Raw genomic sequence first — 18,351 nt, 5'->3', positions numbered from 1 at the left:
CCCGAGTGGTAGGACCCGTATCAAGAAGCTTAGTTTAGCAAGTTCTAAAACTCCTGTGCGCTTGATTCGCTTGGGGTCATTTCCCAGTCCACCACTCGTTTTACTTCACCAATTTCTGAAACACCCTATCTTACTTCCCCCCTTTTTCTATTCCAACCCCAAAATGCACAAGCCACTCGAGATCTGTTTTCTGTCACAGCAAAAATCTCTTCAAATGGCGAACCACCCCCACAGTTTCATTAAAAATAACAAACTCTTGCCCTGTGTCCTTTATGATTTGTCAGTCTGACCACCACTGTGGATAAGTTTACAGACCCTTCCCATGAGGATAACACTTTATTCTTCTTGTCTAACCACCCAACTGCGGACGTTTTTACGGACCCTTCCCATGAGGATAACAATTTAGAAGATAACTTCTCACACGGTTTCTTCTATTTGTTCGAATTAAACTTTTTGCAGGACACTTATGTTCTTTCCCTATGTGAGACGATGTGTTTTTATACTTTACGTGTGACCACTCAATAAACCAAACAAACAGTAAATTTATGCTTTGATTTTTACTGATCAGGGGACATCTTAATTCAGACAACTTAATTTAGCTTGTCCAATGTGCAGAAATTTTACATATATTCATATATAAGAGGTTTTTCTGCTCACCTTATTTTCTCGGGCGCCTCGAATTGTCTGAACAAAGTGACCCCCTCAATCAGCTCCGGCAGTCCTTCCTCGGAGTCAGTCCAATTCACGGGGTCGCGGCACCAGCTGTTAGATCCGATTCTTTTATTAGAAGCCCAAGAACCAGTTGGAGCAGTCTTAAGTTAAACAAAGTATTTATTGGAGGTCACAGGTCAAGTATCAGCGCTGGACTTGGAGAGACAGAGTTCTCGCATGAAATCCGTCCGACCAAGTCCCGAGATCTGGAAACATTTCATATTTATGTTCACCCTTATCTCAGAGGTTGTACCTACATTTGACGACGCATCATTGAATATTTACTCATGTTGTGAGCACGCCATTCACCGTCTTTGTCATGTTCTTTGGATGTGATAAGCGATGTGTGTGTGTGAGTGTTGTTTCACACACATACAGTAGATACAGTAGCTGTATCTACTGTACCAGACCTATCTGTCCTAAGAGACGCTTTATCTGACCCAGTTATTTTATCCCGCTACATCATCTTAAAGTGTTGGACATACATTGCGTTGTATGAGCAGAGTGTAACGTACAAACTAGGAAGATGGATTATTTAGTGAACTACAGAATATGAATACATGAAGTCTAAGAATAAAGCCAATTTTTAACACTTTTGGGAATTTCATCCCTGAAGTATATCAAGCAGAAATAGAAAATGGAGGAATGGATGGTATTAGGGGATGAGCAGATTTCCTATTGATCATTCAGTCAATGGTTCTTCAGGATTTTTATTGGAAAGTCTCTGACTAACTTCAACAGGGACTTAGATCATTTCCACGATGCTGTTTATCAGTGGATCAATAAGTTTGATAAGTGCTAATTTGTAGGATCATTGCAACAGAGATCTACCAGTAAATTAGACTGTCTGAATCTTTCATATCTTGCCAGAGTATTTATTATTTAGTAAAATAGATTATCATTAGTCTAAAACGTTGATGAATATAAAGATGATTTAAGTCATGAATTGTAAATGCTAAATTAAATAATACACAGCGTTATTATGTGTTATATGTTCATATATTTTTATTTGATATCAACTCATAAACTCATGATTTTTTTGTTGAGTAACTTTGTTTATCTCAGAGTCAGAGAGCCGTGTCTCTGTGCAGTCAGAGGTTTTTGTACGGCGGCTCACTGAGTTTGTATCACTGTGGTACACGTTCGGTGGAGGAACCAGACTGGATGTTGGAAGTAAGTTTATATTACATTACAAATTCAACAGGATGTTGTTAATTAGTCTTTAAAATGTCTTATTTCTAATGTTGAAGGATGAAAAATCTGTCTTTTTCCAATAGTTTCAGTTTTCATATATTTGAGTCTGCTCTTCTGTCATGCAGTTGAAGTGAGACCTGAGTCAAAATGTTGGAACAACGTTCATTTTAGACATAAATTCAAACCGCTTGATGTGAAGGAAAGATGAAGCGTGTTCACTTCTTAGGATAGTTTTCAGGTTTCCAACACCATAACTGTTGTCTCTTTATTCGGTTTGCTTAGAGTTTGAAACCATATGAATAATTCTCTGAATTCTGGCTCATGTTTACTTGAAACTTGTTTGATTGTTCTCACTTATTTTTTCTATTTTTCAGTTTTAAACTAAATACTGCATGTGTAATGTTAAGATTGTTGAATACCAGGAAACATGCTTTAGTGATGTTTTAGGACTTCTTTGACATTTTAATAGAAAATGTGTGATTATTCTGTCTTTGCTGACATGCATGAGAGGTTTCTGATAGGGAAGTGAAACAAGGTGTGAGAGACTGTTGGAGCAGAAGGAAACTTGTGACTGAAACTCCTTAAAGGAGAAAATCTTCTTTCTCAGAGTAAAGGTGTTCAAGTGTCTGGTGTTTGACAGCTGTATGGCTTCTGTGCTCTAAGCTGATTGGTGTCTCCTAGGTAACGCCCCTCCCACCCTGACAATGTTAACCCCTTCCAGTGAAGAGCTGAAGAAAGGGAAGGCCACTTTAATGTGTCTGGCCAACAAGGGCTTCCCCTCAGACTGGAGTCTGTCCTGGAAGGTGGACGGCAGCAGCAGCAGCAGCCTGGAGGAGAGCAGGAGCCCCGGGGTGCTGCAGAAGGACGGCCTCTACAGCTGGAGCAGCACCCTGAGGCTCCCTGCAGACCTGTGGGAGAAGGCCAGCTCTGTGACCTGTGAGGCCACCCAGGCCTCCCAGACTCCAGTCTCAGAGACAGTGAGGAGAGACCAGTGTTCCCAGTCCTGACCTGACTCACTGGGACTCTGAAACTGGTTTTAATCTCTTTCAAGTCTCACTGTGTATTCTGTCTTTCTTTCTGTCAATAAATGCATCAACATTAACAATTTTGTTTCTGTTGTTGATCTTTCATGTTTCAAATCAATAAAGATTTCTTTAATTATGGCTCCATTCATCAAATGACTTTTTTCTTTGCCACACTGTTTATATAACAGTCAGACCATCAGTCAGAATAAGACTTAAAGCAATAAAACCTTTATTCAGTTTGACTTTTATTTAGACTTTTATGACTTTGCTTCAGATTTGTTAACATTAACTTTACTGAAGCCTTTTAGTGAAGGACCAACTCGTTTTTTCACACCACTGAAGGAAGCTCTCTGTTACTGAAGTGCATTTGGGACCTCATGTAGAAGTCATCAGTAGTGTTCTGTATTATTATGAGGCTTACAGATATCACAAGAATCCCTGCTGTCATATGTTTATATACTGATGAGGATGATAGATCAATGAAATCCACAGGGGAATGGCTTTAACTGCCTTTTTTAACAGCAGTAGATGACAGTGTAACACTGACTGTTCCTTCAGAGTGACATGACACCGTCTCCTTTAAACTGTGTGATGTAAAGGAGGTCAGAGCTGCTGTTAAAAATGATAAGAAAACAAAGAATTGTGTTAAAGAGTGAACCTCATATGTGCTCCTTTGCTTGTGCTCTGTTATAAACTTTGTTTCTTTACATTATAAGATAAAGAAGGTATCTCAAACTTACTCTGATACTGTGGCTTTACAACAACAGTTTATGTCATTTATGTGTATAATAAATTAAATAGAACAGATGGAGTATTACCAGCTTGATTCTAACAATCTTTCATATGGACATTATTACCAACAATTCTCTCAGAAACTGCTATCTGATCAGCAGTATTTCAGTGATTAATTGGCTGTTTTCTTCTACTCATAAGGATCAATGAAAGGACACAACAGTTAATGAATGGACCTGAGAAAAAAAAAGTAGATAGCTGGTTTTTCAGACATTTTTGAACGTGTATAAATAAATATACACGCACACACACACACACACACACACACATATATATATATATAGGCAGCCCCACCCCAGACTCTGAGCTGAGTGGGATTAAACAGGTAAAGAAAATGGAAAACAGATTTTCAACTGTTTGCAGGTACTTTTTAAAAATAAAACATATTCATTATTCATGATTTGATTTTTTTTTTTTTAAGTAAATAAACATATATTTATTGATCTAAATCAATGTACTGTTGAATAGGAAGATTTAAACTTTTCTTCTGGAACATCCAGTCATTCATTTATGAAAATGGGGATAACTGAGGAGTGCATTCATGCTTTTCTAACTGGATATAACTGAGATGATGGTAAGTGATGGTGAGGTCAGAGGTCATGAACAATTTTTTTATGGATTTTCACATGTTCTTGCCTCACGTTTTTTAAATCAGTCAGATAAGAAAGGAAGCAATAAAATATTTATAGATGATTAATAATTTAAGTAATATCTATTTTGCTTCACAGAATTGTGTGTGTGTGTCCTCAGTGAACTGTATCAGTCTCTGCAGCTGTCGGTTCAGTTTCTGTTCAGGCTGACTGAGGGAGGTTTTTGTACGACTGTTTTTCACTGTGTGAACACATACTGACTGTTGATAACATGGAAACTCTGACAGTAATAAACTGCAGCATCTTCAGCCTGAACTCCACTGATGGTCAGAGTGAAGTCAGAGTTTGATCCACCATCTGTGAAACGACCTGGAGTCCCTGATACTCGACTTCCAACATAGTAAAAGAGCAGTTTGGGAGTTTCTGCATCTCTCTGTTGGTACCAGGCTAAATGGTTGGAGCCATGAACACTCTGACTGGTTTTACATGTGATGGTGGCGGAGCCTCCCACAGCAGAGCTCACTGCTCCAGCCTGAGTCACTGTGACCTGACCTCTGGACTCTGAGGATACAGAGACAAAAACATAAAGCAGCTTCATGCTTTTGTCGGCTTCATTTCAGAGGGACGGATGTTCATAGAGGAGAGGAGTTTGATTCTCTGGACTTTACCTGTGAAGCAGCAGCAGAGGAGAGTCCAGATGAGGACGCAGATCAAAGTCATGTTTCTGATGAGGAGGATTTCTGTGGCTTCTGGTGTCATGAAGGTCAGCTGTCAGTCATCCAGTGTTCAACTCTCAGGACTATAAAGTCTCCCAGAGCACTGGAGCATGGTGCTGCTGATGCAAAGTGGCTCTCTATGGAAATGCTCTGACTGACTCCAACAGGGAGTTGGAACTCTCTGATGATGATTATTATAAATAGATAAATAACGTGTTTATAAGTCAAGTGTAATGGACTTATGGACTAATAGAGTGATGGACCTGTCCAAGGTGCACCCCGCCTAATGCCCAATGACAGCTGGGATAGGCTCCAGCCACCTGAGACCCTGGATTGGATAAAGCAGCTATAAAAAATGATGAATGGATTAAAAGATTTGTATCTTCATCTCCCAAATGATTAAAAAGTGTAACGCAGAGGAAAAGGTAAACACAATGATAAACATGCCTTTTTCCTCTTGCTGGTATGAAACTGAACATTTATTTATATTTTCTGAATAGTTGGTCAATGGAAATGCTGAAAATCAAAACATTTTTTAATTGTTTCTGTTAAACAAATGTTCAAACTTACGGAGTTTGTGCTTTTAGGGCCCAGTCAACACACAACGGATACATTTGACCTCATATCAAAAACATCATAATGGTGGAAAATTTTTAGTTGTTTAACAAAGCATGATGCCAAAATATAACCATGTTTTTATTCACATCTCACCCAAACATACTGCAACACTGAGCAAAGTTGAAAGGTGAAAAGCGCTTGGACAATAACGCCACCCTACACCTCTTCCCACCTCCATAAAAACCCTTCTGAACATGTAAAAGATGTGCTGTTATATCTGTGGAATTTTCACACGAGACAAAATGTAAGTATGTTAAACTTTATTCAGACAACCATAAGAATATAATGTTCTGGAAGCACTGAAAATATAGTGATGTTACTATAAAGGAGCTGAAAGTAGCCTTTATAGAGAAAACACTTTGCTCTGTGGAAAGATTTCTTGTTCTGGAGTGAGTCTCTTGAGTCTTTAGACACTTTAGCTTTAATCCTGTTTGAAACATCCCGCTCTGGGATTTCATCCTTATTTTATAGGAGAGAATATAATTTAGGATTGATAGAATAATGATTCATTTATACAATGACTGAGTTAGGGTATGTCTGGTCTCATCAGTGGATCAATAGCTTTAATGTGCTACTGATTCCAAATATTCATCAGTATCTGTATCTTTTTTTATTTGTTAATTAATGTGATCAGAATATCTCACTTCTGTAAAAAATGTTTAGCAGGACAGCAATGAATAAGTCTTTTTTCATAACTCAAGGAATATTTTTACACTTTTGAGTGATATGTAAAAATATGAATCCACATGTAAAAATGTGATTTGTTGCTCTGTGTTATTTTCAGTTTTAATACGATAAAGTTTGATGAGAGGAAAATGTTCAGAAATAAAAAAAAAAGGTTTGGTGAGTTAGTTTGTCTCAGAGTCAGAAAGCCGTGAGCCGTGTCTCTGTGCAGTCAGAGGTTTTTGTACGGCGGCTCAATGAGTTTGTATCACTGTGGTGGACTTTTGGTGGAGGAACCAGACTGGAAGTTGGAAGTAAGTTTATATTGTTTTTATGGAGAAATACAAGATTTTATATTTGAGGAATTATTTGAATATCTTAAACTGAGTAAAATATGTTTATTCATCATTTTAAACTATTTCAGGATTCATAGTTTTACTTATCTTTGTGGAAGCCGGTAGATCAGCTTTGATGATATTTTTCTATGTTTATGTCAAACTGTATTTTAGAAGCTTTAAAATCCAAAGACTAAATTTGACCAATGAGTGGTTTAAATCTTAAATTCTCTATTAGAATAATGCCATATGTGAAATTTAATTTGAAATAGTTTGCAGTGTTTTTTCAAACAATGACTTCGCTCCATCTGAAGAACATTTAATGTTAGAACTGGTCTTCAGAAAATTCTTATAACTGATGTATATTTTAACTTTTGAGAATGTTGAAGTAAAACTTATAATGTCACGTGTGTTTGTTTTACATCCCGTACAGTTTCAGATATTTCTGGTAAAACTATGAGATGATTTTCTGTCTCTGCTGAGAGGTTTCTTAAAGGGAAGTGAAACAATGTGTTAGTCAGTGACTGATGGAGCAGAAATGACATGTGACAGAAACTTCTACAAGTGGAAAGTCAACTCTCTCACACTAAAGGTGTCCAACTGTCTGCTGTTTGATTGACAGTTTTATGGTTGCTGTCCTCTGACCTGACTGGTGTTTCCTAGGTGATACCCGTCCCACCCTGACGGTGTTCCCCCCCTCCACAGAGGGGCTGCAGAAGGGCAAGGCCACCCTCATGTGTCTGGCCAACAAGGGCTTCCCCTCAGACTGGAGTCTGTCCTGGAAGGTGGACGGCAGCAGCAGCAGCTTGGATCAGAGCACGAGCCGCTTTGTGCTGCAGAAGGACGGCCTCTACAGCTGGAGCAGCACCCTGAGGCTCCCTGCAGACCTGTGGGAGAAGGCCAGCTCTGTGACCTGTGAGGCCATCCAGGGCTGCCAGACTCCAGTCTCAGAGACACTGAGGACAGACCAGTGTTCCCAGTCCTGACCTGACTCACTGGGACTGGGCAAATATTTTAACGTTTCTGCATTCTAATAGTTTTTATCATGAAATTTATTTTCTGTTTCTTTTCCTGTCATCTGTCTCAATAAAGGTTTCACCAAATTTCAACTTGAATTCAGACTATGAAGAAGTTTTTTTTTCCAAGTCAAAATGTTTCCATTTGAATTCTCGTTCAAATCACCAATCTTAGTCTAATTTAAACCCATATATGTTTAAAGTGTGCCAAATTATTGTTGTATACTTTGTTTTTTCATTTTCTTATATTTTAATGCAATTTTAAAATGATGCCTTAAATGTGCTTTGGGTGAAATTACAAACATTTGAATAATGCAGGACAAAAAGGGAGAAGAAAGTTCAGGGTTAAACTTTACACTTTGGCAAAGGTTTTATGGTGCATGAAAAATAAAACATCACATAAACATACATGGAAAGTGGCTCTCTATGGAAATGCTCTGACTGACTCCAACAGGGACTTGTCTTTATCATCATTATTATCATTGTTGTTGTTTGGCTGATTTGCAGAAAAATGCGCTCTTGATTGCCTAAAAAGAAAGGACAAATAAAATTTGATCTAAAATATGGATTTTTCAAGGTCTGCATTCAAATGTTGTGAGTTTTTGTTTGACATAAAAGTTTATTCTTTAAGTCATAATTTGATCAGCATCACTGCTGACAATGGGAGGCAGGTTTATTGAAACATACTAAATCAGTTTTTGGTCAACTGTTTCAAAATATTTACTATTAGTAAAAACCTTTCCAGTAGATATGTGAAAGAACCTGGATACAGATGATTTGTAACTAACAGACTGCATAACGGAGGTTTAGGGAGGTTTATCTCTGAGTTAATGCTGATATATCTGATCCCATCCAAGATATCCATTTCAACACATTTGGTCCTTCATGGATCTCAGATAAATATCTGATGCTCAGAGAAAATAATCTATACAATAAAAGACTGATTAGTTTTTATCTCTATTTGTTAAGATGAAGTCATTCATACTTTGATAATGGCTAACACAAAAGCAAAACATGAATTTAAATATAAAAACTGATTATTCAAATCACAAACTTAGTCTTAATAAGTTTTGTTGCTGTCATATATTACTTATGATAAAAACTGTAGTCATATATTGATGGGTTTTATTTTCTCAGCATCTGTTGAGTCCTTTCAGTTCCTCTCCAGCTTTGAGGTTTTTGTACGAGGTTGTTTCACTGTGTGAACGGGCGGCTGTTACGCTGCTGACAGTAATAAACTCCTGCATCTTCAGGCTGAACTCCACGGATTGTCAGAGTGAAGTCAGTCTGTTGTGCGTTTGCACTAAAACGTTCTGGAATTCCAGACTGACGATATGTAGTATCATAAATCAAAAGTTTAGGAGCTTCTCCAGGTTTCTGAAGGTACCAGTTAATGTCATCACCTATAGGTGTGCTGGCTTTACATCTGACAGAGACAGTCTGTCCCAGAGCAACAGACTGAGATCCAGGAGTCTGAGTCAGGGTGATTTCTGCTGATGAACCTGGAGAAAGAGGAGATGAATTATTGCAACAAATCTAACTGGAAGAAAAGTTTAAAAACAGAGAATGATGGTAAATGCGTCTCATTTCTCACCCTGAACAAGGAGCCCCAGGGTGGTCAGCAGCAGAGTCAGTGGCATCATCATCATTGTGCTGCTGGTGTGTCAGTGTCTCTGAAAGCTCTGGACAGCCACTGATCAACACTGACCTCTTAACATCTGGGAGCAGAGAGGCAGGACACATATGCAAACACACAGAGTCAGTCAGCTGGAGCTGTGCTCTACATGGCAGGATGTTTCCTGCTCTCTGCTGAGATTATTACTCCATGTTCTTTTAGTTTTCTACTTAAAATGATCTTTTTCACAATGGTTTGTGTTTTTAGTATTTTGGGTCCTTTCAGTCTGACTTAAAAGTTAAACCTGAACATTTGGGATCAAAGCATACAGCAACTTAGAAGCTGTTCAGAGGGTTTCAGTTAAACACTCTGTAATGAATTTTCATTCATATCAGTCATCATGGAACATTCATTATATATGTAGTCTATCTTCCAATGCTAAGGAACTTCTTCATCTTACTGAAATTTCCAAAACTTCATTTGATTTAAGAAATTTCAGTTTACAAGGTCAAAATAAACACATTTAAATGTAATTTTTTTAAATTTGGTTTGTCTTTTAAATAGAATCTGCCATTGCATGTTCTTCTATTATTATGTAACCTCTTGTTATCAGAAGAATCCCTGCTGTCATATGATGATGTACTAATCAGGCAATAGATGAATGAAATTCACAGTGAATGCCTTTAACTCTGGTCAGGACACCAGTTTTATAACAGCAGGTGGCATTGAAACACTGACTGTTATTTCAGAGTGATAACACAGTGTTTCTGTTTAACTGTATGACATAAAACAGCTTGGACCTGGTGTTTAAAAAAATATTTAACAAAGATAGAAATTGTGTCAAATAGTTTCCCTCTCATGTGCTCCTTTGCTTGTGTTCTATCATAATAGTTTTCTATACATATATACATAAATAATACAAAAAAAATGTATATATAGTTATTTATGTCTGCAGAAAATATTTGTGGAATCAAAGCTTTCGATTGTTTAAAATCATTGTCATGTCGAGCTTTTCTAAGCTCAATAAATGTGATTAAAATCTTATGGTATTGAGAGGATGTGCAGATCGCTGATAATTAGGATTTTGATTTTAAATGTATTTTCACTTTTTTTTTAACACACATAGTTGAGACGGTTGAGATGCACAATTAACCTGAGGTCAAAGGTCATGGGTGTAATATATTTCATGAACTCATATAGTCCTTATTTCTTTTATATATAAATCTATCAGAAAAATAAGATTAATATGAATTTTGCCTGGATGTGATGGATGAATTAACCTTTAACTGTTTAATAACCTCTAATGTGTGTGTCCTCAGTGAGCTGTATCAGTCTCTGCAGCTGTCGGTTCAGTTTCTGTTCAGCCTGACTGAGGGAGGTTTTTGTACGACTGTTTTTCACTGTGTGAGCACCCACTGACTGTTGATGTTATGAGCACTCTGACAGTAATAAACTGCAGCATCTTCAGCCTGAACTCCACTGATGGTCAGAGTGAAGTCAGAGTTTGATCCACTGCCTGTAAAACGACCTGGAATCCCTGATAAACGCTGATTAACATACTTGATGAAAAGTTTGGGAGTTTCTCCATCTCTCTGTTGGTACCAGGCTAAACGATGGCCGTTGCCATCAACATAAACATTCTGACTGGTTTTACATGTGATGGTTGCGGAGCCTCCCACAGCAGAGCTCACTGCTCCAGCCTGAGTCACTGTGACCTGACCTCTGGACTCTGAGGATACAGAGACAAAAACATAAAGCAGCTTCATGCTTTTGTCGGCTTCATTTCAGAGGGACGGATGTTCATAGAGGAGAGGAGTTTGATTCTCTGGACTTTACCTGTGAAGCAGCAGCAGAGGAGAGTCCAGATGAGGACGCAGATCAAAGTCATGTTTCTGATGAGGAGGATTTCTGTGGCTTCTGGTGTCATGAAGGTCAGCTGTCAGTCATCCAGTGTTCAACTCTCAGGACTATAAAGTCTCCCAGAGCACTGGAGCATGGTGCTGCTGATGCAAAGTGGCTCTCTATGGAAATGCTCTGACTGACTCCAACAGGGAGTTGGAACTCTCTGATGATGATTATTATAAATAGATAAATAACGTGTTTATAAGTCAAGTGTAATGGACTTATGGACTAATAGAGTGATGGACCTGTCCAAGGTGCACCCCGCCTAATGCCCAATGACAGCTGGGATAGGCTCCAGCCACCTGAGACCCTGGATTGGATAAAGCAGCTATAAAAAATGATGAATAATGATTTGTATCTTCATCTCCCAACTTATGAAAGCATGATGCCAAAATATAACCATGTCTTTATTCACATCTCACCCAAACATACTGCAACACTGAGCAAAGTTGAAAGGTGAAAAGCGCTTGGACAATAACGCCACCCTACACCTCTTCCCACCTCCATAAAAACATTTCTGAACATGTAAAAGATGTGCTGTGTTATATCTGTGGAATTTTCACACGAGACAAAATGTAAGTATGTTAAACTTTATTCAGAAAACCATAAGAATATAACGTTCTCGAAGCACTGAAAATATAGTGATGTTACTATAAAGGAGCTGAAAGTAGCCTTTATGGAGAAAACACTTTGCTGTGTGGAAAGATTTCTTGGTCTGGAGTGAGTCTCTTGAGTCTTTAGACACTTTAGCTTTAATCCTGTTTGAAACATCCCGCTCTGGGATTTCATCCTTATTTTGTAGGAGAGAATATAATTTAGGATTGATAGAATAATGATTCATTTATATAATGACTGAGTTAGGGTATGTCTGGTCTTATCAGTGGATCAATGTTCAGAATATCTCACTTCTGACAAAAATGTTTAGCAGGACAGCAATGAATAAGTCTTTTTTCATAACTCGAGGAATATTTTTACACTTTTGAGTGATATGTAAAAATATTAATCCACATGTAAAAATCTGATTTGTTGCTCTGTGTTATTTTCAGTTTTAATACGATAAAGTTTGATTAGAGGAAATTGTTCAGAAATAAAAAAAAAAGGTTTGGTGAGTTAGTTTGTCTCAGAGTCAGAAAGCCGTGAGCCGTGTCTCTGTGCAGTCAGAGGTTTTTGTACGGCGGCTCAATGAGTTTGTATCACTGTGGTGGACTTTTGGTGGAGGAACCAGACTGGAAGTTGGAAGTAAGTTTATATTGTTTTTATGGAGAAATACAATATTTTATATTTGAGGAATTATTTGAATATCTTAAACTGAGTAAAATATGTTTATTCATCATTTTAAACTATTTCAGGATTCATAGTTTTACTTATCTTTGTGGAAGTCGGTAGATCAGCTTTGATGATATTTTTCTACGTTTATGTCAAACTGTATTTTAGAAGCTTTAAAGTCCAAAGACTAAATTTGACCAATGAGTGGTTTAAATCTTAAATTCTCTATTAGAATAATGCCATATGTGAAATTTAATTTGAAATAATTTACAGTGTTTTTATCAAATAATGACTTCGCTCCATCTGAAGAACATTTAATGTTAGAACTGGTCTTCAGAAAATTCTTATAACTGATGTATATTTTAACCTTTGAGAATGTTGAAGTAAAACTTATAATGTCACATGTGTTTGTTTTACATCCCGTACAGTTTCAGATATTTCTGTAAAACTATGAAATGATTTTCTGTCTCTGCTGAGAGGTTTCTTAAAGGGAAGTGAAACAATGTGTTAGTCAGTGACTGATGGAGCAGAAATTACATGTGACAGAAACTTCTACAAGTGGAAAGTCAACTCTCTCACACTAAAGGTGTCCAACTGTCTGCTGTTTGATTGACAGTTTTATGGTTGCTGTCCTCTGACCTGACTGGTGTTTCCTAGGTGATACCCGTCCCACCCTGACGGTGTTCCCCCCCTCCACAGAGGGGCTGCAGAAGGGCAAGGCCACCCTCATGTGTCTGGCCAACAAGGGCTTCCCCTCAGACTGGAGTCTGTCCTGGAAGGTGGACGGCAGCAGCAGCAGCTTGGATCAGAGCACGAGCCGCTTTGTGCTGCAGAAGGACGGCCTCTACAGCTGGAGCAGCACCCTGAGGCTCCCTGCAGACCTGTGGGAGAAGGCCAGCTCTGTGACCTGTGAGGCCATCCAGGGCTGCCAGACTCCAGTCTCAGAGACACTGAGAACAGACCAGTGTTTCCAGTACTGACCTGACTCACTGGGACTGGGCAAATATTTTAACGTTTCTGCATTCTAATAGTTTTTATCATGAAATTTATTTTCTGTTTCTTTTCCTGTCATCTGTCTCAATAAAGGTTTCATCAAATTTCAACTTGAATTCAGACTATGAAGAAGTTTTTTTTTCCAAGTCAAAATGTTTCCATTTGAATTCTCGTTCAAATCACCAATCTTAGTCTAATTTAAACCCATATATGTTTAAAGTGTGCCAAATTATTGTTGTATACTTTGTTTTTTCATTTTCTCATATTTTAATGCAATTTTAAAATGATGCCTTAAATGTGCTTTGGGTGAAATTACAAACATTTGAATAATGCAGGACAAAAAGGGAGAAGAAAGTTCAGGGTTAAACTTTACACTTTGGCAAAGGTTTTATGGTGCATGAAAAATAAAACATCACATAAACATACATGGAAAGTGGCTCTCTATGGAAATGCTCTGACTGACTCCAACAGGGACTTGTCTTTATCATCATTATTATTATCATTATTATCATTGTTGTTGTTTGGCTGATTTGCATAGAAATGCACACTTGATTGCCTAAGAAGAAAAGACAAATAAAATTTGATCTAAAATATGGGTTTTTCAAGGTCTGCATTCAAATGTTGTGAGTTTTTGTTTGACATAAAAGTTTATTCTTTAAGTCATAATTTGATCAGCATCACTGCTGAAAATGGGAGGCAGGTTTATTGAAACATACTAAATCAGTTTTTGGTCAACTGTTTCAAAATATTTACTATTAGTAAAAACCTTTCCAGTAGATATGTGAAAGAACCTGGATACAGATGATTTGTAACTAACAGACTGCAGAAGGGAGGTTTAGGGAGGTTTATCTCTGAGTTAATGCTGATATATCTGATCCCATCCAAGATATCCATTTCAACACATTTGGTCCTTCGTGGATCTCAGATAAATATCTGATGCTCAGAGAAAATAATCTATACAATAAAAGACTGATTAGTTTTTATCTCTATTTGTTAAGATGAAGTCATTCATACTTTGATAATGGCTAACACAAAAGCAAAACATGAATTTAAATATAAAAACTGATTATTCAAATCACAAACTTAGTCTTAATAAGTTTTGTTGCTGTCATATATTACTTATGATAAAAACTGTAGTCATATATAGATGGGTTTTATCTTCTCAGCATCTGTTGAGTCCTTTCAGTTCCTCTCCAGCTGTGAGGTTTTTGTACGACGTTGTATCACTGTGTGAACGGGCGGCTGTTATGCTGCTGACAGTAATAAACTCCTGCATCTTCAGGCTGAACTCCACGGATGCTCAGAGTGAAGTCAGTCTGTTGTGCGTTTGCACTAAAACGTTCTGGAATTCCAGACTGACGATATGTAGTATCATAAATCAAAAGTTTAGGAGCTTCTCCAGGTTTCTGAAGGTACCAGTTAATGTCATCACCTATAGGTGTGCTGGCTTTACATCTGACAGAGACAGTCTGTCCTGGAGCAACAGACTGAGATCCAGGAGTCTGAGTCAGGGTGATTTCTGCTGATGAACCTGGAGAAAGAGGAGATGAATTATTGCAACAAATCTAACTGGAAGAAAAGCCGTCAGTTTAAAAACAGAGAATGATGGTAAATGCGTCTCATTTCTCACCCTGAACAAGGAGCCCCAGGGTGCTCAGCAGCAGAGTCAGTGCCATCATCATCATTGTGCTGCTGGTGTGTCAGTGTCTCTGAAAGCTCTGGACAGCCACTGATCAACACTGACCTCTTAACATCTGGGAGCAGAGAGGCAGGACACATATGCAAACACACAGAGTCAGTCAGCTGGAGCTGTGCTCTACATGGCAGGATGTTTCCTGCTCTCTGCTGAGATTATTACTCCATGTTCTTTTAGTTTTCTACTTAAAATGATCTTTTTCACAATGGTTTGTGTTTTTAGTATTTTGGGTCCTTTCAGTCTGACTTAAAAGTTAAACCTGAACATTTGGGATCAAAGCATACAGCAACTTAGAAGCTGTTCAGAGGGTTTCAGTTAAACAGTCTATAATGAATTTTCATTCATTTCAGTCATCATAGAACATGATATATATAGTCTATCTTCCAATGCTAAGGAACTTCTTCATCTTACTGAAATTTCCAAAACTTCATTTGATTTCAGAAATTTCAGTTTACAAGGTCAAAATAAACACATTTAAATGTAATTTTTTAAAATTTGGTTTGTCTTTTAAATAGAATCTGCCATTGCATGTTCTTCTATTATTATGTAACCTCTTGTTATCAGAAGAATCCCTGCTGTCATATGATGATGTACTAATCAGGCAATAGATGAATGAAATTCACAGTGAATGCCTTTAACTCTGGTCAGGACACCAGTTTTATAACAGCAGGTGGCATTGAAACACTGACTGTTATTTCAGAGTGATAAGACAGTGTCTCTGTTTAACTGTATGACATAAAACAGCTTGGACCTGGTGTTTAAAAAAATATTTAACAAAGATAGAAATTGTGTCAAATAGTTTCCTTCTCATGTGCTCCTTTGCTTGTGTTCTATCATAATAGTTTTCTATACATATATACATAAATAATACAAAAAAAATGTATATATAGTTATTTATGTCTGCAGAAAATATTTGTGGAATCAAAGCTTTCGATTGTTTAAAATCATTGTCATGTCGAGCTTTTCTAAGCTCAATAAATGTGATTAAAATCTTATGGCATTGAGAGGATGTGCAGATCGCTGATAATTAGGATTTAGATTTTAAATGTATTTTCACTTTTTTTTTAACACACATAGTTGAGACGGTTGAGATGCACAATTATCCTGAGGTCAAAGGTCATGGGAGTAGTATATCTCATGAACTGTCACTCATTGACTCCTCTTTTTCTTTTATATATAAATCTATCAGAAAAATAAGATTAATATGAATTTTGCCTTGATGTGATGGATGAATTAACCTTTAACTGTTTAATAACCTCTAATGTGTGTGTCCTCAGTGAACTGTATCAGTCTCTGCAGCTGTCGGTTCAGTTTCTGTTCAGCCTGACTGAGGGAGGTTTTTGTACAACTGTTTTTCACTGTGTGAACACCCACTGACTGTTGATAATATGGAGACGCTGACAGTAATAAACTGCAGCATCTTCAGCCTGAACTCCACTGATGGTCAGAGTGAAGTCAGAGTTTGATCCACTGCCTGTAAAACGATCTGAAATCCCTGATGCTCTGGTGCCAGCAAAGTAAATGAGCAGTTTGAGAGTTTCTGCATCTCTCTGTTGGTACCAGGCTAAACGATGGCCGTTGCCATCAACATAAACATTGTGACTGGTTTTACATGCGATGGTGACGGAGCCTCCCACAGCAGAGCTCACTGCTCCAGCCTGAGTCACTGTGACCTGACCTCTGGACTCTGAGGATACAGAGACAAAAACATAAAGCAGCTTCATGCTTTTGTCGGCTTCATTTCAGAGGGACGGATGTTCATAGAGGAGAGGAGTTTGATTCTCTGGACTTTACCTGTGAAGCAGCAGCAGAGGAGAGTCCAGATGAGGACGCAGATCAAAGTCATGTTTCTGATGAGGAGGATTTCTGTGGCTTCTGGTGTCATGAAGGTCAGCTGTCAGTCATCCAGTGTTCAACTCTCAGGACTATAAAGTCTCCCAGAGCACTGGAGCATGGTGCTGCTGATGCAAAGTGGCTCTCTATGGAAATGCTCTGACTGACTCCAACATTTCTTATCATTAAGAAATTGATTAGAAACTGTAAATGATTTCTTTAAATGTTTCTGTTCTAATTACTTATTAATTTATTTTTTGTCAATTTGGAAATAAATAATAAATCATTTAAATTAAATGGTGTTTTTTTTATTATTTGAAATGTTTCAACAAATTTTAAAATGCATGTGTAAGGATTAACAGCCAATTCATACAAGTATTCACTGAAAACTCCTGTATTCCTATTTTATCATACTTTAACTTTTCGAGAAATATTGTGTGTACAGCTTGTTTCATTCTAAAAATGTAATAGATTTCATTTAAAAAAAATTGAAAAAGCTAAATGAAAAAAAAAAAAGAAAAAAAAAAACTCAAGTCATGTCTTGTATGGAACTTCTTTCTCCTTTAGTATCATTTTTGGTTTCAGTCCTGACTATCAGGAGAAAAAATTATCGTCATATCACAATTTTATCCATTTTTCCTAGTTGTTAACCCAATGCTAACCTAATGCAAATATTTAAAAAACAAAATAATAAATTTAATATTAAAGATATCACGTGTCCACTACAGTATAAATTAGAATTTCATACATGTGAACCTAAACCACGATGACAATCAATAAATTCAATGAAAATATCTATTTCAACATAAGAACTGGCAGTCAGTCTCATACTGAAGCCACGCATCGGTGATCCCCAGAGTCCTCAGGCTCACTGCCATAGGCAGAGGATGCCATGTCCACTGGCTTATTGTCAAACCACTTAATGACAGCAAGTTCAGGAGGACTTGGTCTGACCACCATCTCAGATGCCCCTCTTCCTTTCTTTTTGATGCCTTCTCCCCTGTAATATTGCACTCCTTTGGAATTCTGTTGATCACAAGGGTTCAGATTCCTGACACTCCCTTTGCCATCAGACGCTCCAGGAGGTTGACGGTCATAAAGAACCTGTCAAAGAACAGGTGGGTTCCTTTGGGAAGGGATTGGACCAGATGGAGGACAGCTTGTTCTCCAATGCCCTGTCCCTCTGTGACTCTGAAGGTGGTCTTGCCTTGGTAGACCACAAAATCTAAGACCATACCAGTTGGTGTGGCGAAGACAAACACTTTCAGTCCAGTTGGGTATGGTTTGCCCCTAACATACTGCCCAACAGGGCAGCGACCAGTAAATGGAATCATTTGCTCATCAGTGGACAAATGTCTTGGCAGACTTAAACATCCTTGCCTCATT

The 18,351-nt window shown here is 37.8% G+C and overlaps 3 gene segments (V, D, J or C); all 3 read left to right on the top strand.

Moving 5' to 3' along the window:
- The first annotated feature begins 1,852 nt into the window (after positions 1-1,852).
- On the top strand, positions 1,853-2,979 carry LOC142385850 (Ig kappa-b4 chain C region-like). The segment is given in 2 exon segments: positions 1,853-1,884; positions 2,587-2,979. A coding segment is annotated over 1 exon segment (303 nt).
- A 2,306-nt stretch (positions 2,980-5,285) lies between these two features.
- LOC142385688 (Ig kappa-b4 chain C region-like) lies at positions 5,286-8,142 on the top strand. The segment is given in 3 exon segments: positions 5,286-5,300; positions 6,509-6,623; positions 7,308-8,142. Coding segments are annotated over 3 exon segments (453 nt in total).
- Positions 8,143-12,333: 4,191 nt separating this feature from the next.
- LOC142385848 (Ig kappa-b4 chain C region-like) lies at positions 12,334-13,532 on the top strand. The segment is given in 2 exon segments: positions 12,334-12,416; positions 13,101-13,532. A coding segment is annotated over 1 exon segment (252 nt).
- The last annotated feature ends 4,819 nt before the right edge of the window (positions 13,533-18,351 follow it).

This window comes from Odontesthes bonariensis, chromosome 8, assembly GCF_027942865.1.
Source record: "Odontesthes bonariensis isolate fOdoBon6 chromosome 8, fOdoBon6.hap1, whole genome shotgun sequence".
Lineage (NCBI taxonomy): Eukaryota > Metazoa > Chordata > Actinopteri > Atheriniformes > Atherinopsidae > Odontesthes > Odontesthes bonariensis.
The sequence above is the reverse complement of the archived record's forward strand: the minus strand, read 5'-3'. Positions and strand labels throughout refer to the sequence as shown.